Here is a 14,962-nt window from a genome sequence, read left to right on the forward strand (position 1 = left end):
CCAAAATATTGGTTTCTTTATATCTTTTCTTATTTTACTATAAGTGTTGCATTATAGTTCTATGACCCATCATTGTTTTGAGAATGTATCTGTCTTTATCTCTGTGTCTTTATCTCTTTATTTATTTTATCACAGGGACTGATGTAAAACATGACAGGTTATACATAATTACATGGTTGGATAACTTTCTAAAATGTTTATTCTGATTAAGATATCGGTAAGGAATAATCCTAACTGTTTCAGGAATTTTAAGAAATGTAATTGGTAATATGTGAAATGGAAATCTGCAGAAGGAAGAAGAAAGCGTTGGTCAATGGATTTTAGGGTTCTGATTCCAGCTGGTTCTGCATGGCCAATGAATTTTCAGAGTTCCTGTCAAATTCGTATGTTCATTGAAGCAGTTTTCAGGCAAAAGTTGAGCACTGTAATTGAATGGTGGTTTTTCGGGTTCTCTCTGATTGTTTAATCGTTTTAGTAATACAAAAAAAAAAAAAAAACACAAAACAAACAACTGTGTCTTTCCCAAATATAATACATTAGTAAACAACTGTGTCTTTCCCAAATATAATACATTAGTTAGACAGGCAATACTGCCAAAATATTTATACAGAAATAGTGGTGAGATTTTGAATGTAATTGAATTCTTCATATAAGTACATCCTACGTCGTAAGTTCCTATGTCAGAATGCTTGTACACATTAAGTTATATATACATACATATCTACATACGTATGTATGTAGATATACATATGTTTTTATTTTATATATTTTAATGTTTATTTTATTGTTTATTTAATGTTTATTAATATTTATTTTATCTTAATGTTTATTTATTTATTTTGGAGAGAGAGAGTGGGGGAGCAGGGAAGGTGCAGAGAGACGGAGAGAGACGGAATCTCAAGCAGGCTCAGTGCTGTCATCAAAGAGCCCGACACGGGGATCAAACACATGCTGCATGAGATCATGGCCTCAGGTTAAATCAAAAGTCGAATGCTTAACCCACTGAGCCACTTACATGCCCCCATTGTTATATTTCATTACATGCGAGGTGTGTGCAAATCCAGTTGTGTAGAATCAAGAGACACATATTTATAATAACATCTCTCCTTCGCTCTGCATCTCTTTCTGATTCTTTCTGAGCTCCTTCTCTTTTCCCTTATACATTTTATAGAACTTTAAGTTTGGAATGTACACACATTTTTACAGTACTTCAAGTTCTAGTAAGTGCAGACTGATACACCTTATATTCCTTTGACTGATGCAAACAAAATGTCCATTTTTTCACTTTTCTCATATTAAATATTAATAATTAACTTTTGGCGATAATGTGAAACTATATTGGTATAAGCTATGTCAATTTCAGTGAGTACATCATTTATTCACGTTATTGCTGATAAATTCCATGCCCTTGTCTTTTCATAAGATCATTTCAACCCCCTACCAAGTTGTTTTCTTTTTGAAGATTCTTTTAAAAATTGCTAAATACTTGGTCTTGACAGGAAACATGTGGTAAGAAAGAATGGACCCGAAAAATGGAAGTTCTCTCACTGGCTTTATCCTGCTGGGTTTCTCTGACCGGCCTCAGCTGGAGCGAGTCCTCTTTGTGGTTCTTCTCATCTTCTATCTGCTCACCCTGCTGGGAAACACAACTATCATTGCGTTGTCCCACCTGGACCCACACCTGCAGACTCCCATGTACTTTTTCCTGTCCAACCTAAGCTTTCTGGACCTGTGTTACACAACCAGCACTGTTCCTCAGCTGCTGGTTCATCTCAGGGGAGCAGACAAGTCTATCTCCTTCGGTGGCTGTGTAGCTCAGCTGTTCGTCGCTCTAGGGTTGGGATGCACAGAATGCATTCTGTTGGGGGTGATGGCATTTGACCGCTATGCAGCCATCTGCAGGCCCCTGCACTACACAGTGATCATGCACCCCCGTCTCTGTGCCCTGATGGCTTCTGCATCGTGGTTCATTGGTTTTGCCAACTCCTCACTGCAGACGGTGCTCACCTTCTTTGTACCACTTTGTGGAAGAAATAAAATAGACCACTTCTTTTGTGAGGTTCCCCCACTGCTCAAGCTTGCCTGTGTTGACACCACTGTGAATGAGTCTGAGCTCTTCTTTGTCAGTGTGATCATTCTTCTCATACCTGTGGCATTAATCACGTTGTCCTATGGTCGAATTGTCAGGGCAGTGTTAAGAATAAAGTCAGCTTCAGGGCAGAGGAAAGCGTTTGGGACATGTGGGTCCCACCTCACGGTGGTGTCCCTGTTCTACGGCACGGCCATCTATGCTTACCTGCAGCCCAGCAACAACTACTCCCAAGATCAGGGCAAATTCATTTCTCTCTTCTACACCATTGTCACCCCCATGGTCAACCCCTTCATATATACTCTGCGGAACAGGGATGTGACGGGAGCAATGAGGAAGGTGTTCTGTGGGGGCTATGACTCCAGATAACTGGGGGGCAGGACCCTCTGATGGAAGAATTTGAGTTCAGAGTCTTTCTGCTTTTGTGTCCTGCACGTGTCATCCAACATTTCCCCTGACGACTCTCAAGGGGATTTTCTTATCTCCTCTTTCGTGCAAGTGAGTGTTCAAAATCTGAGTTCATGGATTCATTGCAACCTCCAGAGATTCTGATTTAGAGCATCTGCATCATATTATTTTTTCAAAAACCTCCACAAGATTTTGTTATTTCACTCCCTTTTGGGAGCACTATTTCTTTCCTAATTGCAAACAGACATCTACACACATATGATAAAAACACAGCCAATAAGAATATGTAACACCAATAGTGTCAGAAACAATTATGTATTAAATTTGTTTTAATGTTTATTTATTTTGAGAGAGAGAGAGAGAGAGACAGAGAACAGAAGTGAGTGAGAGGCAGAGAGAGCCAAAGAGAGGGACAATCCCAAGGAGGATCTGAGCAGCTAGCCCAGAGTCTGATTAGGGGCTGGAACTCACAAACTGTGACAACATGACCCAAGGCAAAATCAACATTTGGATGCCTAACTGACTGAGCCACCCAAGCACACCAGAAATATTAATATTTTAGTATTTTCTAACAATTGCTGGAGGCATATCCCTTTTTCTTGCATTTTGATCATGGCTGTGATAGAAGGTCCATAAGTTGACTGTATCACAGCTCTTGGACACAAGTACGTGGGGCAACAGTGTAAAAAACTTTTAGGTCAAAGAAAAGCCTACTAACATCAATCCAGATAAACCCATTCAGATATCAGGCCCTCGTGTGACCTCACAGGTATGACAATGGTTTTATGTAGCCTTCATGTCAGGGAGGGGGAGGGCATGATGCATACCTGCCAGTGACACTAAGAACTTGAGCTGGTAACACGCCAGGTGGTGCTCACGTGTCATTATGTGCAAAGTCGGAGAAGCACCAATGTGCGGTGTGCACGTTGGTGAGATTCAGTTTGTGATCCAACCCGTTCATTAGAAATGACTTTTGGGGACATTATCATGGAGGAACAATACATGACCCAAGTCCTATTTCATATGCTACATGTTTTACCTATAGTAACACAGGAAACGTTTTAAAGGGTAAAAGATATTTAGATCCTCTTTTCATACCATTTTCAAATTCTTTTATCCAGGCTTCAAGTGATCAAGGCTTTTATATCTCACATCCTCCAAGGGCCCCATATATTTGAATGCGGCGACATACTATGAAAATATGGGAAATGAATACTACTTCCCAGAAAATCCCATGTTCTGTGCAGATTGCTCAGATTCCCCAGGAGGAAACTTAAACAAAATAGGATTGTATGTTAATTGTAAAAAAAATCTCGATATGTCTTATCTTTACAAGTAGCCATCTCATTATGAAATAACTGTTATCCAATTCTGAGTGATGAGTAAGAAATAGAAACATCCCATAACAAGTGAATGTGACATTGTAGTCTTCCTTTTATTTTTTACTTTATTAATTTTTTAAATTGCATCCAAGTTACTTAAGGTACGGTGCAGTAATGATTTCGGGAGTAGATTACAGTAATTTATCCCATAAACGGAACACCCAATGCTCATGCCAGCAAGTGTCCTCCTTAAAGACCCTTGCCCAATTAGCACATTCCCCTACCCAAAACCCCTGCAGCAACCTCAGTTTGTTCTGTGTATATAAGAGTCTCTTACGTTTTGTCCCCCTCCCCATTTTCATATTATTTTTGCTTCCCTACCTTATAGTCACCTGTTTTCTGTCTTAAATTGAACATATGAGTGAAGTCATATGATATTTGTTTTTCTTTGACTAATTTTGCTTAGCATGACATACTCTAGTTCAATCCACGTTGTTGCAAATGGCAAGATTTCATTTTTTGAATGCCGAGTAATATTCCATCGTATATATATCCCATATCTTCTTTATCCATTCGTCTCTCAGTGGACATCTGCACTCTTTCCATACTTTGGCTTTGTCGATGGTGCTGCTATCCACATTGGGGTGCATGTGCCCCTTTGAATCAGCACTTCTGTATCCTTGGGATAAATACCTAGTAGCACTATTGCTGGGTCATAGGGTATTTATGTTTTTAATTTTTTCAGGAACCTACATACCGTTTTCCAGAGTGGCCGCACCAGTTTGCATTCGCACCAGCAGTGCAGGAAGGTTCCTCTTTGTACTCTCGCCAATATCAGTTCTCTCATTCTTGGATCATGCTCTTTTGCCTGTTTCCTTCTTTTTTCTTTTTAAAAAGGTTTTTTAAATATTTATTTATTAGAGAGGGAGGAGGGGCAGAGAGACAGATAGGGTGACACAGACTCTGAAACAGGCTGCAGGAGCTGAGCTGTCACCATAGAGCCTGACATGGGGCTCTGACTCATGGACCTTGAAACAAGACCTGAGCCATCTCCGGAGGCAAAGGAAACAAAAGCAAAAATCAACTATTGATTCATAATGAACTCGAGATAAACAGCTTCTGCACAGCGAAGGAAGCAATCAGCAAAACTAAAAGGCAACCAATGGAATGGGAGAATATTTTTGCAAATGACCTATCAGATAAAGGGATAGCATCCACAATCTATAAAGAACTTATCAAACGTAACACCCCAAAAAACAAATAATCCAGTGAAGAAATGGGAAAAAGACATGAATAGACACTTTTCCAAAGAAGACATCCAAATGGCCCACAGACACATGAAAAAATGCTCCATATCACCCATCATCAAGGAAACAGAAAGTAAAACCACAATGAGATATCCCCTCATGACTGTGAGAATGGCTAAAGTTAACACCTCAGGCAACAACAGATGTGGCAAGGATTTGGAGAAAGAGGATCTCTTTTGCACTGCTGGTGGGAATGCAAACTGGTGCAGCCTCTCTGGAAAATAGTATGGAGGGTCCACAAAAAGTTAAAAATAGAACTGCCCTAAAATACAGCAATTGCACTACTAGGTATTTATCCAAGGGATACAGGTCTAGTGTGTCGAAGGGGCACATGCACCCCAATGTTTATTGCAGCATCATCAACAATAGCCAAGTTATAGAAAGAGCCCAAATATCCATCAACAGATGAATGGATAAAGAAGATATATACAATGGAGTATTACTCAACAATCAAAAAGAATGAAATCTTGCCATGTGCAGCAACGTGGATGAGGGTATTATGCTAAGTGAAATAAGTCAGAGAAAGACAAAATGACTTCACACATACGAGGAGTTTAAGATGCAAAACAGATGAACATAAAGGAAGGGAAGCAAAAGTAATGTAAAAACAGGGAGGAGGGCAAAACATAAGAGACTGGTAAATACAGAGAACAAACTGAGGTTGCTGAAAGGTTGTGGGAGGGGGGATGGACTAAATGGGCAAGGGGCATTAAGGAAGACACTTGTGACGAGCACTGGGAGTCATGTGTAGGGGATGAATCACTGGGTTCGATTCCTAAAATCATTGTTGCACTATAGGCTCACAATGTGGATGTAAATTAAAATATATATATTTATTTTAAAAAGATTTGGAATTTGATTGCAGAGACTAGCTGAGTTTCAAAAAACCCATGTACGCTGTATTTAAAAAATAGATACTGTAAAAATTTATTTCAGTTAATCGTTAAAACCCTCGGGTACAAACTGAACAGTGTTTTAGAGGATTTAAGACTTTTTCCCCATAACTATATTGGAAGTTTGGTAGAATTTGGTTGCCCTCCTTTATATTCATGCTAAAGATTAGAATGTGCTTCATTATTAGCTCTGTGATCCAATATAAGGTAATTATGAATGAGATTGAATGAAGAATTTATTCACATATTTAAATTTAAAATTAAGTAAGGGAATGGATTCTTCCTTACATATTTATATGTAAATATTTTGGTCAGTTATGAGGAAAAAATCTTTAGTCTTCTATAAAACATGTAGGTCATTCACAGATGGGAGCTACGGTATCTGAGGAGGTCTAGGGAGTTACTTGTCCTCTAAGAGATACGTGAACTAATAGAAGAGACAGATTAGGTCTGTCTGGCATTGTCGTCCACAGTCATTGTCCCTGAGGATTGCCATGTCTGGGCAGCTCAGTGACAAGGGCTCATTAAGAGCGTGGGGCATCCGTTCCCCAGAGACGTCAGCGGAGGAAGGGACTTGGTTCTGTGTGCCTGCCCAGCCACAGCTCAGAGTCACGGCACCCTCTCGCCTGCTCGTAAGGGTCTCAGAGTCACAGAGGCAGGTCATTGTATTCGGGAAACCATACTGAGAGTTTGTGACTGCCTTCACCTTCTACCTCTGAGAGGCAAAGTGCAGATCTCTGCTGTCACATGAGGACGTGTGAAGTCATCCTGAGAAAGTGTCCTTTTGCTTAAGAAAAACGTACGGATGCCCCAGTGCTGGTAGAGTCAACCTTTGCATTTCCTGCAGGCAGTGATTCTACATGTCTGCGTTCCTATCCCCAGAAGTGAATTTAGGCACTAACTTGGAATGAGGTAGGGAAATAGCTTAGATCCAACAGAGGAAGTGAGAGAAGGTGAGTAAAATGGAAGGAAGTCTCTGTGTTGCTCTAGAAATTAGCAAATTGGGTTATTTTCAGATGCAAAGGTTCTTGAAACAAAAATACTAAACGGTTTGCATGTATGGTCAGTTGTCTAAAGGAACCGACTATGGAAAGTTGTCAAATAATATAACTAAATTTAATTGTTCATTAGAAATGCCACCAAGTCATTCCTAGACTTTTCATTCTATTTCAGTACATTCATTATACCTCTGGATGCACGTGTGGAAACTTATTAAATATTCACGTTTAGTGATAATAAAATGTGCCCTTTCTGCATAAGTGTACAATTATTAGATTACATGCCCCCATGCTTTCTCTTTGGTTCCTTACTATGTGTGAAATGGGATAATATTTTTTCCCTATGCAAAAACTCATTATGAGTATTTATATTTTCTAAATGCTCATTTACTCCCTTATGGGTTACCAAAATATCTAAAATATGCATGGAGATTTTAAAAGGTATGTTGAAAATTACAACAGGGAAATTCCATATTGTGAATATTATCTCAATGCATCTTTATGTTGACTTTATTGTTAACAAGGTGTGATGATCACTCATGGGAATGCAAATACCAATATGAAAGAGACAAAGTTATGAAGATAGTTGAATGTTCATTCATTTATCATTGCCACTCGAGACCACATTGCCAAATGACAACTTGTGTCCATGTGTATGTGCGTATGTGAATGTGTGTGTGTGTGATTGCACTGAGGTGATGTGTAAAGTAGACCAGGTCCTGTCCTTCTATCCTTACACACAAACATGAGTGGACTCTTGTATGAACACTGTTGGTGACCTGCCCAGATGCTCTTTACTTGCTGGGGCTCTAATCCAAACCCTACTTGGTATGAGTATGGGCTCCAGAGTTCACAGCCGTTCCATTCATGAGAGAATTTCCCTCAGCTGAAAGGGAGTCACATTACCAGGAGGTCTGGGGAAACTGGTGGGGGCAGCTCACAGCCAGTGACAGACTGTGAGATGGACAAAAGGTGCCAATGCCAAGGCAGGACTGCAATTCATGCTCCAGAGTTGTGCTGTCCAATACCTTAGTAAGTAGCCACGTTAGCTGCTTACATTTAAATTCATTAAATTAAATAAAATATAAAATTCAACTTCTTAGCTAGGACATTTTATTTTATTTTATTTTTTTAATTTTTTTTTTTAGCTAGGACATTTTAAATGCTCAGGTATGACAGGTAGAGAGTGGGCATAGTATTGGACAGTGAGGACAGAGAATTTCTACCATCACAGATGGATGGTTCTTCTGGAAAGTCCTGGCCAGCATCTCATGGGATCAGGCTCCTGCTCTGTTCCACTGGAGACCACATCCTTGCTTAGCAACATTCTCTGCTGTCTTCCTTCCCTCACCCCATTTATCCCGAGAGCATTCCCTGAATAAACAACATGCAGTGGAAATCCTACTTCATCGTCTTCTTCCACAGAACCTGCCCTACAGCCCTGTCAGTGTTCATCACATCTGTCATTTCCTATGTAGTGATGGCTATATCCCATCATTTGCTCATCCTCCCTCGTCATCGGGGGCCTGTTCTCATATGTCTGAGGTCAACTTAGACCCATGAGACAGAAACATCAAGCAAGCAACAGCGATTCAGTCGTAGCACTGAGGCTGCAGAAATCTTGCCTGCAATTTTTCAGGATTCATTCAGGAACCGGATAGGGCAGCATGTGTATGTCAAATATATCAATGAATGTTATATATTTGAAATGTCTTAAATAGAGACATATTCTTAAGATACTTTCTCTTTAAAATGTGTAGTTTGCATACTGAGCATCTACTTTTGTGAAACTATGTATTCTTGCACTAAAACTTAGAACTGTATGTCAGCATTGAGGTATTATGGTAATGGAAATTACTGCTGTATCACCTTACGTGTGTCAGTACTAAGAATTTAACCTCTCACATTTGAAACAATTATCTTAGTTATTATTGTAACATTGAGATGCCATTTGAATTATATACTTTTCTGACGTGAATTATTACATAGATTGGCAGTGTCTTTGTTTTGTAGCTTCTGTTAATTTTTATTTTCACTAATAACTTTTCTTTCTCTCCATGTATAATCTTTGGGTTTTTTCAAGTATTTATCTTTCATATGCAAATTAATAATATAGGTGTAATCTATCACTGGGCTTTCCTGTTCCGTGTCATATTATGATAGTTACTAGGGACACATACTTTGCTCCTGTGCCCGGGAAGGACATGTTCACTATTTCCAGCCAGTTTTATTTATATAGTTTGTCTCAGATGAATCAATCCATCTTACTGAATTTAGTTATTTCATGCTACCAAACATAGATGATGGTTCTTTGTCTAATTACACCATCCTTCAAATTTTTTTAAATATTTATTTGTTTTTGAGAGAAAGACTGAGTGCGAGCAGGGGAGGGGCAGAGAGAGAAGGAGACACAGAATCTGAAGCAGGCTTCAGTCTCCAAGCTGTCAGCATGGAGCCCAAAATGGGGTTTGAACCCACGAACCGCAAGATCATGACCTGAGCTGACGTGGGCGCTTAACCGACTGAGCCACCCGGGTGCCCCCAATTACAACATTTTTTAAATGTGGTGAGAAGGAAATGAAATGTAATTTCCCATTATCCTCAGTGGACACATGTCCTTTCTCTTGGAAGACTGCTCTGTGTGGTGCACAAGCAAGGGGACGGGGAAGGAACAGAGTGACCCAGTTCAACAGAACATACTCTTGAGAATTGATGGGAGAACGCATTTCGCAGCCTGATCTTTCCCATGTCTGGTGTTACTAAAGGATAATGATTTTCCTGAATTGTAATGAGAACAACAATAGCAGAAGATGATAGACTATGATATGAGTCCTGTAGTTCCCTCCCCGCGTGCTCTCCTCAGGACACTAGGAGCAATTGTACCACAGGGATGAGGACATTCTTGTCATCTTCAGTGCAGACTCCTTTGTCTGATATTGTATTTTTCAACTGAAAATCATAATCATTTTTGTACCTGTCAGATAGATAGCCATTATGTATTCTTTCACACACACACACACACACACGCACATACACGATCCTGGAAAGCAGCAAATCATATGTACAAGTTCATCTCACCAGGATTTTACCTTTTCTCAACTGTCTTCTTTGTCCTGATTGACATGATATTGTTAACATGTATCATTAGTTTATTCTAAAGGTGCAGTAGCATATCAGTGTTTTCTTGGGATGAGTTTACATTTTAGTTTTGCCCTTCTTCACTTTGGTAGTGCTTCCTTTATCAGACCCATTAAAAAGTTTGTGGGCAATTATTTCAAGTAAACGTATCAATCTCTGTGTGTGTGCCTATGAGACTCAAGCATGGTTTGTTTTTATTTGTTCTTCTGAGCAGATGTTAGAGGACACGTTTTGTTGTTGCACATTTAGACTGTCACAAATAACTGTATAACTATTACTTTTAAGAAAAATTTTCTGCATAGATTTTTTTGTGTGGAGACCACTGATCATATGTTTATATGAAATCAAACGAGGTATAAAATAGTGTGAAATACCGTATCCTCTCTCCAAATATTATGAATATTTGATGCCTGTTTTTACCTGTTTCTTTTACACATCATTGGGTCCTGCCCCAAACCTGATTCAGGTTGCAAAGTCTTAGAAGAATTAAAAATGCATGGTATGCCCTACCATTTGAATATGATACAACTGAAGGACTCATTTTCTGATGCCTCTTTCGTCACTGTATAACTATTCATCTTCTTCAGTTACAGTAAGCATTGGATGAAAATGGTCATCACCCAACCTCATATCTGGCAATGTGTTTGGTCCATTGTCACTAACTCTGAAAGGTAGCTCCCAGAAAGGTGATCGTTGACATAATGTGGACGGATGTCTGAGATTTTGTATAACACCAAAATATTGGTTTCTTTATATCTTTCTTTATACTACTTTAAGTTTTGCTTTATAGTTCTTTGACCCATCATTGCTTTGAGAATGTATCTGTCTTTATCTCTGTGTGTTTATCTCTTTATTTTATCATAAGGAGTGATGTAAAACATTACAGATTGTACATATTTACATGGTTGGCTAAACTTTTAAAATGTTTATTCTGATTAGGATGTCGATAAGGAATAATCCTACCTCTTTCACGAATTTTATGAACTTTAATTGGTAACGTGTGAGATGGAAATCTCCAGAAGGAAGAGGAAAGTGTTGGTCAATGGATTTTAGAGTTCTGATTCCAGCTGGTTCTGCACGGTCAATGAATTTTCAGAGTTCCTGTTAAATTGGTATGATAATTTGACGCATTTTTCAGGCAAAAGTTAAGAATTTTAACTGAATGGTGGTTTTCCGGTTTTCTCTGATTAAGTTTTTTACTACCTTACCAAAGAAAAAACAAAAACAAAAACAAAACAAAACCTGTGTCGTTCCAAATATAATACATTAGTTAGGCAATACTGCCGAATGTTTATGCAGAAATAGCAGTGAGATTTTGAATGTAATTGAATTTTTCATATAAGTACATTCTAGGTCATAAGTTCCTATATCAGAATGCTTTTTCCACAGTAAGTGCTCATATATATATATATATGTATTTTTTAATGTTTATTTATTTATTTTGAGAGAGAGACAGTGAGGGAGCAGGGGAGGTGCAGAGAGAGAGGGAGAGACACGGAATCCCATGAAGGCTCAGTGCTGTCAGTGAAGAGTCCAACACAGGGCTTGAACCCACGACGCATGAGGTCATGGCCCCAGCTGAAACCAGGAGTCGGGTGCTTACCCACTAAGCTATTCAGGTGTCACCATATTATTTTAATGCATGTGTGGTGTGTGCAAATCCAGTTGTATAGAATCATGAGACACATATTTATAATAACATCTCTCCTCTCTGAATTTCTGATTCTTTCTGATAGCCCTTCTTCTTTTCCCTTACACATTTTTACATAACTTAAATCTGCAACATACATACCTTTTTATAGTACTTTAAGTTCTAATAAGTGTGGACTGTAAGATCTTATTCCTATGACTGATGCAAACACAAGGTCCTTATATGATATTTCTTACATTAAATACTAATGATTTACTTATTGTGATAATGTGGACTGTATTGGTATAAGTTATGTCAATTTCCATGAGTATGTCATTATTCAAATTATTACTGATAAAGTCCTTGACGTTGTCCTCTCATACAATCAATTCAACTCCCTGCCACCTTTTTTTCTTTTGAAGGTTTCTCGTAAAAATTGCTAAATACTTGGTCTTAAGAGGATATATATGTGGTATGAAAGGATGGACCCGAAAAATGGAAGTTCTCTCACTGGCTTTATCCTGCTGGGTTTCTCTGACCGGCCTCAGCTGGAGCGAGTCCTCTTTGTGGTTCTTCTCATCTTCTATCTGCTCACCCTGCTGGGAAACACAACCATCATTGCGTTGTCCCGCCTGGACCCACACCTGCAGACTCCCATGTACTTTTTCCTGTCCAACCTAAGCTTTCTGGACCTGTGTTACACGACCAGCACTGTTCCTCAGCTGCTGGTTCATCTCAGGGGAGCAGACAAGTCTATCTCCTTTGCTGCCTGTGTAGCTCAGCTGTTCATTGCTCTAGGGTTGGGATCCACAGAATGCATTCTCTTAGGGGTGATGGCATTTGACCGCTATGCAGCCGTCTGCAGGCCCCTGCACTACACAGTGATCATGCACCCCCGTCTCTGTGCCCTGATGGCTTCTGCGTCGTGGTTCATTGGCTTTGCCAACTCCTCGTTGCAGACAGTGCTCATCTTTCTTGTACCACTTTGTGGGAGAAATAAAATAGACCACTTCTTTTGTGATGTCGCCCCACTGCTCAAGCTTGCCTGTGTTGACACCACTGGGAATGAGAATGAGATCTTCTTTGCCAGTGTGATCATTCTCCTCATACCTGTGGCATTAATCACGTTCTCCTATGGTCAGATAGTCAGGGCAGTGTTAAGAATAAAGTCAGCCACAGGGCAGAGGAAAGCGTTTGGGACATGTGGGTCCCACCTCACGGTGGTCTCCCTGTTCTATGGCTCGGCCATCTATGCTTACGTCCAGCCCAGCAACAACTACTCCCAGGATCAGGGCAAGTTCATTTCTCTCTTCTACACCATCGTCACCCCCATGGCCAACCCCTTCATATATACCCTGCGGAACAAGGATGTGACAGGAGCAATGAGGAAGGTGTTGTGTAGGGACTATGACTCCAGATGACTGGGGGGAAGACCCTTTCATGGAAGACTTTGAATGCCAGAATCTTTAAGATTTCTGTGTCCTCAACATTTCCCCTGACAACTCTGAAGGGAGCTTCCTTAATTCATTCTTTCATGCAAGTGAGTGTTCAAACTCTAAGTTCATGGACGCATGGCAGCCTCCAGAGATGCTGAGTTAGTGTTCGTAAACCACCTGCATCATATTAATATTGTAAAAAGTTTCACAGGATTTTCTCATTTCACCCCCTTTTAGAGAACACTATTCCATTGCTAATTGCAAAGGACGGTTACAAGACACCATAATACATAGCAAAATGAGAATAAAAACCACTAGAACACTCTAATAAATACTAATACTGTAGCATTTTCTCACAAAAGCTGGAGGCTATTGCTGATTCTCTCAAGTAGCTCACGGCTCTATGACAATGGCTGTAGCCTGACTGGATCACAACTTTTTCCCAGAAGTAGGAGGGCAAGTGTAGGAAAAACAAACTTTAGCTCGGACAAAAGTTGCTAACATCCATCCTGGTAAAGCTGTTCAGGTATCAGGCCATGGTATCATGTTGCCATTGTGATACTGTTTTCATTTTGAAACACACTTCTTTGTTTTGCAAAAAATTTTTTTCTTTAGAATTCACGTTTATTAGTTTAGTGTTTAATTCAATTTTTATGGTCATTCCATTAGAGTTAACCTACAGTTTTATATTCTTTCCGGTGTACAATACAGTGATTCCACATTTCCATCATCATATGTACTCTGTTTAATCTCCGTCACCTTTTTAACCCATCCCCCAGGCCCTCCCCTGCGGCAGCAGTGAGCCCAGAGAAGGGAAGGGAGATTCTCAGTTTCATGCGTCCCTACCTTCGTAGCCCTGTCCTGGCCTTAGAATTGTCACACGTTAACATAACGTCAGGGTGTGCAGTGTAGGTTGACTGCACTCTGAACACGCCCTCTGCATCCTGCTAAACTCACTCCTGGATCAGCCATCAGAGCACAGTCACCGTAAGTGACTCCTGTAAGTCCCTCCTGTACCTCCTAGTCTGCACATTTCGCAGCTACTGTTTGCCAGAGTCCTGCTCTGACAGGCTCACGGAGGAGGCAGGAACAGGTCACAGACCCCTGCCAACTCCACCCTTCACAGGTGACTGCTTTTTGGATGCTTGTTTTCTGATACGGGTGAGAGCCTTCTTTCACCGCAGTGGTGTTGTGGCATGTTTGAGCCCTGATGGTGCAGACTGGGGACCACTGTGTGTGGACTCGTGGTTTGCAGGGGAAAGGGGGGCTGCGTGTAGATGCAGAAAGGAGAGGATGAATGACTGGAGATCAGTGGCATCCAGGGAAGGGCTCCCCTAGGTGGCCTTAGACACAGGACACTGGCTTCTGGGAGGAGACATTTCCTTCTTTCCCCGCTGTTTTGGAATTAAGTTGACATGAGACAGAGTAACTGGAGAAAACACCCAAAGTTTTATTACCACCACACGGAGGCCCAATCTGGACATTAAGACCCAAAGAAATGAACAACCAGGTGGTTTTTACCCTGTTTACAGAGAGACAATAGATGAGCGTGGAATTGACAGGAGAAAGAAAACCAGTGTTTGGAGCTGCAGTTAGCAGGGAATGCGAAGTGGAATGTGGGCTGAGGTAGTGGGTTAGTAAAGAAGTAGCAGGTTTATTGCTACAGCCTTCTCAGTTCTAAGGTCCCTACCTGTGGTGATAACTGGTTGTTTTTACTTCTTAGACCTGGGAGGAGACACTC

At 40.3% G+C, this 14,962-nt stretch overlaps 2 protein-coding genes across 2 annotated transcripts; both read left to right on the forward strand.

The window, feature by feature from the left end:
* Positions 1 to 1,498: 1,498 nt before the first annotated feature.
* LOC147580595 (olfactory receptor 2B8-like) lies at positions 1,499 to 2,458 on the forward strand. Its single transcript, XM_086705926.1, has one exon. The coding sequence runs from the start codon at positions 1,520 to 1,522 to the stop codon at positions 2,456 to 2,458; it is 939 nt and encodes a 312-aa protein (XP_086562052.1). The 5' UTR covers positions 1,499 to 1,519.
* A 9,809-nt stretch (positions 2,459 to 12,267) lies between these two features.
* Positions 12,268 to 13,206, forward strand: LOC112853449 (olfactory receptor 2B8-like). Its single transcript, XM_025916986.2, has one exon. It carries the CDS (start codon positions 12,268 to 12,270, stop codon positions 13,204 to 13,206), a length of 939 nt encoding a protein of 312 aa, XP_025772771.2.
* Positions 13,207 to 14,962: the final 1,756 nt, after the last annotated feature.

This window comes from Puma concolor, chromosome B2 (assembly GCF_028749965.1).
Source record: "Puma concolor isolate L17-30 chromosome B2, mPumCon1.1.hap2, whole genome shotgun sequence".
Taxonomy (NCBI): Eukaryota; Metazoa; Chordata; class Mammalia; order Carnivora; family Felidae; genus Puma; species Puma concolor.

Bases quoted from the DNA above. Each gene is read 5' to 3' on its own strand.
- LOC147580595 (XM_086705926.1), top strand. From the start codon at position 1,520: ATGGACCCGAAAAATGGAAGTTCTCTCACTGGCTTTATCCTGCTGGGT.
- LOC112853449 (XM_025916986.2), top strand. From the start codon at position 12,268: ATGGACCCGAAAAATGGAAGTTCTCTCACTGGCTTTATCCTGCTGGGT.